This window comes from Morchella importuna, assembly GCF_003444635.1.
Source record: "Morchella importuna strain M04M26 chromosome Unknown Morimp01GS001, whole genome shotgun sequence".
NCBI lineage: Eukaryota > Fungi > Ascomycota > Pezizomycetes > Pezizales > Morchellaceae > Morchella > Morchella importuna.
The window spans coordinates 2711118-2722101 of record NW_025763398.1 but is presented as its reverse complement, the minus strand read 5'-3'; the positions used below and the strand labels follow the sequence as shown (position 1 = coordinate 2722101).

The 10984-nt window shown below is 46.4% G+C and overlaps 5 protein-coding genes across 5 annotated transcripts; 2 read left to right on the top strand and 3 right to left on the bottom strand.

The window, feature by feature from the left end:
• Window positions 1–1370: 1370 nt before the first annotated feature.
• LAJ45_00694 (uncharacterized protein) lies at window positions 1371–3409 on the top strand (the record flags this gene model as incomplete). The annotated part of the gene is made up of 3 exons (XM_046110295.1): window positions 1371–2368; window positions 2578–3324; window positions 3379–3409. 3 exons carry the CDS (start codon window positions 1371–1373, stop codon window positions 3407–3409), a joined length of 1776 nt encoding a protein of 591 aa, XP_045976988.1.
• A 519-nt stretch (window positions 3410–3928) lies between these two features.
• Window positions 3929–4531, bottom strand: LAJ45_00693 (uncharacterized protein; the record flags this gene model as incomplete). The annotated part of the gene is made up of 1 exon (XM_046110294.1): window positions 3929–4531. One exon carries the CDS (start codon window positions 4529–4531, stop codon window positions 3929–3931), a length of 603 nt encoding a protein of 200 aa, XP_045976987.1.
• Window positions 4532–6227: 1696 nt separating this feature from the next.
• On the top strand, window positions 6228–6740 carry LAJ45_00692 (uncharacterized protein; the record flags this gene model as incomplete). The annotated part of the gene is made up of 2 exons (XM_046110293.1): window positions 6228–6525; window positions 6592–6740. The coding sequence occupies 2 exons, from the start codon at window positions 6228–6230 to the stop codon at window positions 6738–6740; spliced, it is 447 nt and encodes a 148-aa protein (XP_045976986.1).
• A 212-nt stretch (window positions 6741–6952) lies between these two features.
• On the bottom strand, window positions 6953–7358 carry LAJ45_00691 (uncharacterized protein; the record flags this gene model as incomplete). Its single annotated transcript, XM_046110292.1, has 2 exons — window positions 6953–7213; window positions 7278–7358. The coding sequence occupies 2 exons, from the start codon at window positions 7356–7358 to the stop codon at window positions 6953–6955; spliced, it is 342 nt and encodes a 113-aa protein (XP_045976985.1).
• Window positions 7359–7904: 546 nt separating this feature from the next.
• Window positions 7905–10413, bottom strand: LAJ45_00690 (uncharacterized protein; the record flags this gene model as incomplete). Its single annotated transcript, XM_046110291.1, has 8 exons — window positions 7905–8542; window positions 8599–8715; window positions 8769–8821; window positions 8882–8980; window positions 9041–9775; window positions 9832–10081; window positions 10136–10190; window positions 10246–10413. The coding sequence occupies 8 exons, from the start codon at window positions 10411–10413 to the stop codon at window positions 7905–7907; spliced, it is 2115 nt and encodes a 704-aa protein (XP_045976984.1).
• Window positions 10414–10984: the final 571 nt, after the last annotated feature.

Genomic DNA, 10984 nt, shown 5'->3' with positions numbered 1-10984 from the left:
AATTTGATCACCAAATATCACTCGTTAAAACATTGCACCCTGCTGTTGAATTATGTTTTCTAACCATACTCAGCCGGTCTAGACATAATCTCAGCGGCTTCTAAAGATCCTGCATGTTTGGCATGGCTACATATAGCGCAGTATATAATCAATTAGTCTCCACTCCGCCGATACTTGCTCATACCGGCCGGTACCGGACAGGCCAGAAGTACATAGATGTGCATGCAGATTTGTGTTCACTAGGCCTGATGAGTCGTAGTATGAGGGCCCCTGTTTGTATTAGTCTCGTGCCCATACCCTACTAGCAGCAAGCTACTCCCGCTGTAAGGATGGAAGCGGGGGTGCTTGGGGCGAACTTAAAATGTATGTACATGTACCTACATGTACGTAGACGAACCTGCTGGTGGGAACTGAGTAGCTTGGTCACCCTGCCGTATCAGCTGGCGATGGCTCTCACGATACGGCTGCGAACAATAGGTGTAGCTCCTTGTTTTTGTTTTTGTTTTGAAGCTGAGAGAGATGTTTCCCGTTCAAGTCGGCTGCAGGTGCTACCTCAGTTGTGACCGGTATTCTCAACAAGCTCGATCGTGAGAAGTTTGTATCTACAACTAACGAATTTAGAGCTTCGGGGGTGGTTCGGTTACCGTTGATCTGCAAGATCGAGGCTCTAAAATCTAACAGTTATATGATCTCCCGTACATCTATGTTATAGCCTACATATCGGATCAATTAATTGATTTCTTCATTCCTGTCTGCCCATACGCACGTACGTGCATTGCGCGTTTACGTGCATTGCATGTGGGTAGGAATTGAGCTATAAAGAAACGTAGAGCTCGCTCATATTGCCTCCATATATCCGTACCCAAAGAGATGTAGTGTTTGTTAACTGTAGAAACAAAAAAAAAGGAATCCAATTTGCCGACCCACACCGTGACAACCTCTTGCGGCATCATCGTCGAGCGCCCACATCAACACTGCTCACCAGACAAAAGATCCCGAGCAATATATGTAACAAAGAATGCTTAATTAAGAGGATTAAATAAATAAACACTCACTTATTATCACCGGTATGGTGTAGCATCTAATGGTCACAAAATATCACTCGCAGATTTTTTCTGTGGCACTCTGCGCTACAGAGGGGTTTTCGCGGCTGGTGATTACAATGCTGACGATCGAGCCGCAGTGCTAAGCCTCGACGACTCAGCGAGCTTCTCTATGTGAGAATGTAGTCTCCCTTGACCTTCTGCCCATATCCTGCCCTTGACATCCCCATCCCGGCATCAACCCGCCCCGGTACCACCTTCAAATTACGCCCATCCCCTCATCTCCGATCTTTATCTCCCCCTATCTCATCTTTAAAACCCTAAGAAATGGCGCAGCGTTCAGCGATCTCCCGTAAGTCTTTGAGTAAACTTATCAGCAACGGCCAAACCCCGCCGGCACCGGCAGCGCGAACACAGCCGAAAGGAAGCAAAAGGCATAGGGTTAGAGACAGCATCAGTACGTTCATGAAGCTGGGAAGAAAGAGTGAAAGCGATAAAAGTTCTTCTGGTTGGAAGCGTCCAATAATAAGTGGACCAATCCCTATCGATGGGATAGAGTTGCAAGAGTTTTCAATTTCTAGCTCCCCTTCAAGTATTACATTGATTCCTATTCGGGAAAAGCAGATTGTTTCACATGTCGTTAAGGATGACATTAAAATTCCTTCTAGCCCCATCATCAAGGATTATATTGAAGCTTCTTTTAGTCCCGCCGTTAAGGATGACATCAAGGCTACTTTAAGCCCCGTCGTTGAGAGTATGAAAGCCATGTTTCCTCCAGGACAGGGTCGAAGGAGCCCAGAGAATTCTTTAAGATTCATCATTGAGAATGAGAAAGACACATACACATCTCATGGGGCAAAGAAGAATATGAGGCTGCTAGATGCTACTTTGCACCCCATGATTAAGAGTAAGAAGGCCACTTCTCATGAAGCAAAGAAGAGAAGGAGAGAACTAAAAGTCACTTTGCGCCCTATGGTTAAGAACAAGAAGGCCGATTCTCATGCTGCAAAGAAGAGTAGAAGGCAGCTAAACGCTCTCCTGCGTGAAGCTGAGGGTAAGGAAAAAGAGATCCCTTCTAGCTTCGTCCCTCCCTCAGTCAAGAAACTGGAGCCTCCTTCTATTGTGATTACCAGGGCTCCAGAGCCACGAGTTTCCGTCCAAACCGTAAGTCCTGATGCTTCTCCAGCTCCTCTGGTTGAAAATCAGATTTGTCAAGAACAAAGTGTTCGACCTTTACAGGCTTATCGAGAAGACGGTTCTCTGATCACTCAGGAAAACTTCGACGTGATGGAGTTGGTTGGCATGGTGAGGGATGAGTGCCCCAAGTATTTATTGCGTTTCTGGGACATGCTCCCACAACACATAAATAGCCCTCTCAACCACCAAATCATCAACACATCACAACAACTGAAACGGGTCTCAAAAATGTTTCGTCATCAATCCCCCCGATCTGTCGCCCATCTGCGTAACCCTAAGTCGCTCGCTGACCGTCTCGCCGCCGCCGAGGCTGCTGAAGCCGCCGCTTCTGTTCCAGGCAAAATCCCCCCATCCCCCGCGAGCAGCGCTACCCCACCAAAGAAGAAATCATCGAAGATATCAAGAATGGACACGATATTCCCGAATTCATGACTGTCGAGGTTGCCTACGAGAAGAGGTACAAGGATGCGATCTCGGTGCTCTGCGAGGAACTTAAAGAGGTCAGGCACATGTTAGTTAAAAAGCAGGAGGAAGTGAATAACTTTCTCGATGCTCTGGGCGTCTTTGTGGATAAAGCTGGTGGGAGTGAGATTTATGAAAGTGTAAGTGATGGAAGCAGCTATATCACGACCGATGATACCGACGAGGAGGCCGCTGGGGATACCAACGGGAACAGCGATGGGGTCGCTTCTGTCCGCGAAAATGTCGAGAGGGACGACAAAGGCGCTATTATGAAAGATGACTCCTCCGAGGATGTCGATTACTGTGCTTTGTATGGCTACATTGGTTATGATGATGACCTTGACGAGTCTTTACCCGCATGTGACGCTGACGACGAGAAGGACGAGGTGGAGGAAGAGGAGGAGGGGGAAGAGGAGGAAGAGAAGGGGGAAGAGGAGGAGGAGGAGAAGGAAGAAGAAGCTGATGATGAGAATGAGGGGGAAGGGGGGGAGGAGGAGGAGGAAGGGGAGGAAAAAGAGAAGGATGGGAGTGCGGGGGAGGAGGAGAAGAAGGAGAAGGAGAAGGAGGAAGAAGAAGAAGAGCACGACAAGAAGCAGGAGCACAGGAAAATCTCTATCAATGAGTACGTCGCCCAAGAGCACATTCTCATTCACTATCAGATGATTAACGTTACTAGGCCTTCCAGCTCCGGCCATATGATACTTTGAAAATCTTCTCGGGCACCATCGGAATCAATCGATCGAATCAGCGTACGCTTAATGAAATGGCTATCAAAAAAGACCCGGGGGAGGTATAAAATTAGGTAATGGGCTTTGTCATTTGTGGCTGCTCATGGGTGTGATTTTGATCTCTTTTTCTTTTTCTGTTGTTTCATTTGCCTTTTCTTTCCATTTCTCTGTCTTCTTTGAGTTCATTTTGCCTTCGAATTTTCTAGCCACTACTGTCTAAGTAGTAACCGCTAAGCCAGAATCTTTAATCAAACCACAGAGTTGGGCTTCATACTTTAAAATGATCATTGTGGTTTCTGCTCAAACCGTGAAATGTGTTGACATCAACTCCATCCAGTCCATCTACCAATCGTAGTAAACAGCTGCAGTATGAACAGATAAAATAAAGTCATGAGAAAAAACAATTATTAGGCTAGAAAGAGAGACGAAAAAACGTTTCACTAAAGAAAGATAGAAAAACAACTATGAATCCGGTGTCTCAACACCATGTGTTTCCTCTCACCCTTCATCCTCCCAATCCATATCATCAACCAGCACACCGTAATTAAACCCCCCCTTACCCTGCATCCTACTAGTATCGACATAATGGGCCTGAATTCTTTCATTAAATCCCGGAAACATCATCCCCACCCGTGAGCAAGTATATTCCCAATCCATCCCCTCACGAGCACACTCCATCTCCAACGCTTCCCCTCTCTCTCCAGATCCATCTACATATTCCACCCCTCCACCGCCACTCAGCACCTCAAAAGACGGCGGGCCCTGCTTCATCTGCCCGATCTTCCCAGCATCAAGCTTGAGGTCCAGATCCGAAAGGTCGAAAATAATCTCCACCTCCTCATCTCCCTCCTCGATTTTTGGCAGCATCACCGATATTTTGGATCTTGGCTTCTTTGTCTTTGAGGCGGGAAGAATGCGGATGCTCTGTTGAACAAGCTTTACGAGCTCTCTGGTTTCGTTTGTACGGTCTACATAGGACTTACGAAGAAATATAGGTGCTGAGGAGGAGGAAGGCCGTGGCTTGTGGAACCGCTTCATCACCGGGGAGGTACCGTGGACGGTGTATCGCCGCGGGCTATGACGGTTACGGTGGCGGGACATCGGTCGGGAAATTGGGAATATAGATATGGACAAGTAGGTATGTTAAAAATTACCAGGGAACGGGGGAGGATCAAATATGGGTCATCAGAAGAGCAATGAGTTGTATGCAGGGAGTGGGTTGGTAAATCTTTATTTTTGCACTCCCCTAATATTTATATTCAGGCAAAAAAGAATCATCATGACTAGACAATACCACTGGGGCTAACACTTATAAAGGTTGCTCTCTCCCCCTTAGAAAATCATGGTCGACCCTTCTGGGGGATGGCGAAGGGGACCTTTTACTTCTTTATGAAGATTGGAGATAGACCAGCTTGCTATTGGGAGCCTGAAGGTTCTCTCGGGTAGTACAATTATCATGAAATAAAGAATGCGAGTTTGTATTATACTAATAGTCTTCCAGAGCTTTCGTTGCTAAGCCTAGCACATCAGTTGACGTTGGATGTTATTCTGCTACTAAGAAATTACGAAAGCATGGAAGGTCAATGATAGTTTGATGGCAACCGCTCTGTTTTCAATTTTTTTATAAATGAACAGCGAATGCTGTCGCAAGCCTCGCTAGCTCAATCGGTAGAGCGTGAGACTCTTAATCTCAAGGTTGCAGGTTCGACCCCCGCGTGGGGCCTCTCTATTCACATGACTTCATTGGTTTCTTGGGGAAGAAATCATCCAGTTTCTTTTACACCCACAGCCACCTTTTACCTATTATGGTAGGTGGGATGAGAGGCTCTGTTATCTCATTGAAAGTTATGCCTTCAGTGTCCCAAATCTGGTCTATGGTTTTTCATATGAATAGCTCGTGGGCAGGTTTTGGCATACGTTTGTTCTTCGTGGGGGAGCACGCGACTCATGGTGGCATTTCAAAGACGAGGAGGGTACAAAAGGCAGAACAGATACAAATCTCAATCACTTGGAGGCACGCAATAATGTCATCACGTCTTTCCAGGCGTAGATCAGCCCTATCTTCAAACGACGAGTTAAAAATCAGATTCGTCGGGCGCTTGCGACATCTAAATCCAGTAGACCCGGGGCTGAGGGGGGTCTCAGAGCGCGCCCGTTCCGGAATCCGGGAGAAGTTTCTATTTTTTATGTTGACGGATTTGCTGCTAGAATTCTTAGGCGCCGCTGGGGTTCAGTGAGAACGGGAACGGAAAGGGAAGGGAAGAAAACCAAGATGCTGGCGGGTTCTCTGTCACTGGGACGATAAAATTGGTACAACCTTGGGAAGGCTTGGAGCCTCATTAGTAGTCTCTGTTCTGAGCGCTGATTGGTTGTTACTATAAATAGCATGTCCCAATTGGGACAGGGTCTACTAGTCCAGGGACAAAAAGGGACGAAACTCGTTGACAGGTGCTTCTGAAACGCGGGAACAATAGCTTCTGCCTACTATAGATTTTCCCTTTTGTGTTCATGGAGGGCAGCGACAATGGAGACAGGAGAAGGAGACGCGATAAACCGCACTACTGTTTGGTATTGCTCTTTGTTATTGGCATCTTGAAAGCTGAGGGCGCCAAAGATGGAATTCAATTCTTTATAATGGGTCGTGCTTTCTCTCCACCCATAGAGAAATCAAGCACGCAATCTCGTCAATCAGCATATTAAATACTTTCTTCATATATAGTACTGGTTACTATTTTTTTTTTATTACACACTTTAATAAATTTTATATTCCTTACCTTCTATACCAAACCACAATAAGATGTCAGCCATAACAGATTCAGAGGAGTGGACTGTCGGCCACCCTTCACAAAACAAGTCCTTCATTGCCACAGTAGTGATCGCTTCCCTCCTTATAACAGCCTTTTTCGTCGGTTGTGGCTTCATGCTCTATTACTGGATCAGGTCATGGCGCGGCAAGGACAACTACAAACCCAGCGTCTCCTCCTCGTCCTCCACAAACGAAAAAGTCGAAGATCTAGAAGCCCAGCGACAGCGTCCGGGAACCCCTCCACCCGAGAGAACTTATGAGAGTGATGATGAATCACCGATTGTTGAAGGTAAGCCAAGAGTTGTGAGAAAATTGAAACACAAGGAGTATGGTGGGCTTACATGTTTCGTCGCAGTTTCAAAATGGAGGCAAGAGACAGTTTCGGTGGATAATGCGTCGTCGCAGGCATCATCGACCAGAAGTTCATCGGAGTTATCGCTTAATGGGAATGTTCCAGAAAGACCCAGGTCAAGGGACTTTCACGAACTGTATCCGAGCAATTGATTTGCTTTATCGGAATTTTTATGTCAACGATAATGAAAACGATACTGCATTCTGGGAATCGCAACAAGCAATACAACCACAACCACTACAACCAAAAACTGGCTAACGGGAAAAAGCTTCTCAAGGTACGATAGCAAACAAATGGTTCTTCCAATATCTTACAATCACTAATACATGTACCCATACAGTATTATGCAGCCACTCCCAAAACCCTACCATCCCTCTGTCGTCTTCTGCTCCGCGACCTTCTCTTTCTCGCTCCCTCTTTCCTGCATACCGCCACATCCCGTCAATCCCCCCGCGACATTCTGCAACTTCCCCTCTGCACTCAGTGACGAGGCTTTTCTCGCACTATAATCCATCTCTTCGTCGCCCTGCTGTTTTGCGGCCCTCATCTGGCCGATCGCTGCCTCCTTATCCTGGCGACCATAGTCTTTCCAGGACGCGGAGTCAAGTGTGTTGCCGATCATTTCCTGGTTGAAAGAATTGTCAGTTGATGACAAAACCAATAGAGAAGAAAGAAAAAAAAAGACTTACTGAGGCGGCTCCCTTGACATACTGGAGATGTCCACTGAGTTGGGAAGGGTTCTCTCCTCGGTTCTGGTTGGTTCCGCTCATGGTGTATGATACGATTTTGTTTGACGATATGTGTTGTGTAAAAAAGGAAAATGAGTTTTGGGTTATGGGACTTTGCTTATGGTGTTTCTTTTGTTTTCTTTGGAGTTTGTTTTTTCGGCATTTGCATTGGGTCTTTGGGGAGTTTTTATATAGATTGCATTGGGCGGAACGGTACGGTTTATAGTGCGGTGAGGTCATTAGTATGTCTATGACGTCAGTGGGCAGGAGTCTGGGGAATGATGATTGATCTCAGGGTGGATTTCTGTAAATGATCATGATCTAGTTTAAGGAGCATCGAAACGGGGATCGAGAACGTCACTTTATTTATTTCACTTGAGATGTCGCGCCGTGACTCGTGAGACGTGACACTGGCCGTTATTCACAGCTTATCACTCATGTCTTGGCCCTTATAACCACACCTCTAACTTCTAACCCATTGCAGACACAACAGCTTCATCAGCCCATGATCATATCCATTTCATAACTAAAATGCCATTTACATCTTCTTTTTCCAAAAATTATACAAAAAACCTTCTTCCAGAACCCTTAGTTCAACTCCAAAACCGTCACCGACAAGCTCGGGACGTTCCATTGGACAGTCGATCTGTTCCCGCCCGCCTTGATGGTCGTACTGTTCCTTCCATTATCCAAGGTAAACTTGACTGGTGAAATTGCCGTCGCATTACCAATAAAGTTGAAGCCATACTCATCATCGTGCCTCAAAATCGTACCATTGACACTCTTTACCTTAAAGTCTACATCAAAGCTTACGGGCACCTCATACTCAGCCGCGTTAACAAGCTTGACAAACACCCTATTATTCTCTGTGGATGCATGCCACCACAACGGGTTGAAGTCACCCTTGGTGTTGATGATTGGAAGCGTCTCCTCGCCCTTGAAGTGAGAGAACATTTGTTGCTGGTAGTAGGATGTGGAGAGGACTGTCTGGTTCGGGTCCGCTGAGAAACCGATGAAGTCAGGGGTCCACTGATAAGAGTTGAAGTTTTGGAATAGTGGTGCGTAGGAGCTGAGAGTTGCAACGTCTGGGTTACGCTCCATGGCAAGAGCAAAAATGGCTTCACCGATGGCGGCTACCATGGTAGGGTAGACAAAACGACCCTCACCATGGGCCCAGTCGACACCGCCGGCACGGTCCCGGGAGAGAACGGAGTATTCACCCACAACTAATCACAAAAAGGGTTAGGAACTAATTATTATCGGGGGCATAGAAAATACTAACATATTTGGACACCAGGGTAGCCGGCGACGGTTTGCCAGTTATCAAAGAAGTTGAAACGGTCCTTGAAGAATTGAGGGGTCTCGTAGTGGTGGAGATCCCACATTCCGCCAGGAGCAACTGGAAAAAGTTAATATTGGATGCTAAGTAGGCTAAGATTTGAGAGGACTTACTGCTGGTGTTGACGCCCGACGGAGATGCTTCAGTTGCCTGAGATGCAATATAACTAAAATTCCATCAATGATCATTACTTTTTTAAAAAATATTTGTTTTTTTAGACACTTACGTAATGTTAGGATAGGCCTGCTGTAGAGCTTCCAAGAACCTCGGATAACGCCAGTAGTAAGAGTCACTGAACCAGTCCTCGTTTCCAATCTCCACAAATCTATTGCAATCCAGTCAGCACTCCCGAATCAAGATACCACGCTCTCTAAAAAAAACTTACTTGATCACGAAAGGCTCTGGGTGCCCATGCTTGGCCCTTAGCGCCCCCCAATTCGTATCAACACTTCCAGTCGCGTACTCAATCTGATCAACCGCTTCCTGAATATAGAAATCCAGCTCATCCTCTGGGACAGTATTTGCCGGGTGCACGTCTGCCTCATCAAGCGAATATCCCGCATATACAGTCAACAACGGCTCAATCTCTAGATCCTCACACCATTCGAGAAACTCGAGATATCCCATGCCGTCGGTGTTGTAGTACCTCCAGTCAGCAGGTCTTCCGGGACGGTCAATAATGGGGCCGATGTTCTTCTTCCATTGCCATCTAGTGGCAATGCTAAGACCTTCCAGATTGTTTCCTCCAGGAAATCGAAGGAACTTGGGAGCAAGGTTATGGAGGTGCTCAGCGAGATCCTTTCGGAGACCGTTGGGCCGGTCCTTGTAGGTGGGTGGAAATAGGGAAATAAGATCGAAGTAGAATGCCTGGCCGGCTGCCTCGGCAGCGTCAAAGGTGATCGCAAAAGTGTTGTTGCTGTTGGGAGCCCAGACTTCAGGCTTGAGGACAGTCTCGAACTTCGTATAGTTGTGGGTGCTAAGGTCTCCTTCGAAAGTGATAGCGTTCTCAACCCAAACATCATCTGTAAGATCAGAGCGTAATGAGACCTTAATCCCGGTAACGTTCTTTGCATAAAGCGCGCCATTGGGTTTGATGTAAAACGACGCATTATAAGCTTGCCTATTTTAAGAATTAATTTAATTTACTCCAAGGTTGAGTATTTTCTCAAGACTTACGGTCTCACATCCATTCCCCACCATCCCTCATTGTAGAACCCGACTTCACCCGTTGCGTTTTGTGGGATATCAACACGCATCACGGTCGTAAGGGCATCAGACAACGGGTTTAGAACGTCAAGAGAAAGCACCGCGCCTCCAATTGACTTCCAGGCAGTGAGAGTCGGTGCCCATGCACACACAGGGTTCTCTGACTCGATGATTCTAGCGCCGCGCAAATTGGGAACGCTGCCAAAGGTGACATCGGAGCCTGTGGTCGTAAGTACTCGTAAAATTTAGTGTGGGTAGGGTCAAGAGAGTTTACCTTGGAAGGCTCGGTTTCGAATCAATTCGGCATAGAGTCCACCATCTCCAGAGTGCTAAATTTCTTTGTTAGTCTAACTCGTAAGAAAACAGAAAGTAGGAGGAGCTCACATTGATATCCTCAAAGAACAACCCATGTAAGTACGGTGCAGTCTTGTTCCTAGAACCGGACTTAGTGGTAATCTTCAAGTCAACCGCATAGCTTGTTCTGTTGGTGGCAGCAGCAGCAGTCGTCAACGAGAAGCTCAAAAGAGCGCCAATTCCTAGAAGGCCCTTCATCACGACCACACTGTAGAATTGAATTTTCAGCAGAAGCTGTTGGCTGGCTAACCTTCGAGGAGAAAGTAGTCACCTTATATAGAGGAAAGCCCAGGAAACTAATATCAAGTAACTCTATATATTCACTTTATGTACTTTATATACAAATCAGCCGCTATGCCGTTAAATTTCATCCTTCCTTGGATGACGACGATGTCTGTTGATCTTGATTGATCATGGCCTCACACGCGCCAATATTACTTCCCTGCTACTGAGTTTAACCGTTATTCGGCTTTCCTTCGGTATATGTACCGGCCTGTAGAGCGCACTTCGGAGAATCTCTCGGAGTATCGTTGAAGCGAGTATTGTATTGAGTGAGCTTGACTTCCTGGTTTGGTTTTTCGAAGAGAAAAACACATGCGTCCACTACATGCATGTTGCTGAAGCTAACCGGGGCGATAATTGTAAATGGCGGCAACGTTGTGGACCTGGTTTCATCCTAACCGCATATCTAAGAGAAAAATCGTGGTTAAAAAGCCAAAAGGGACACTGAGCCGATATAGGGTGGGGATCATGGGGAGGGAGAATGCCC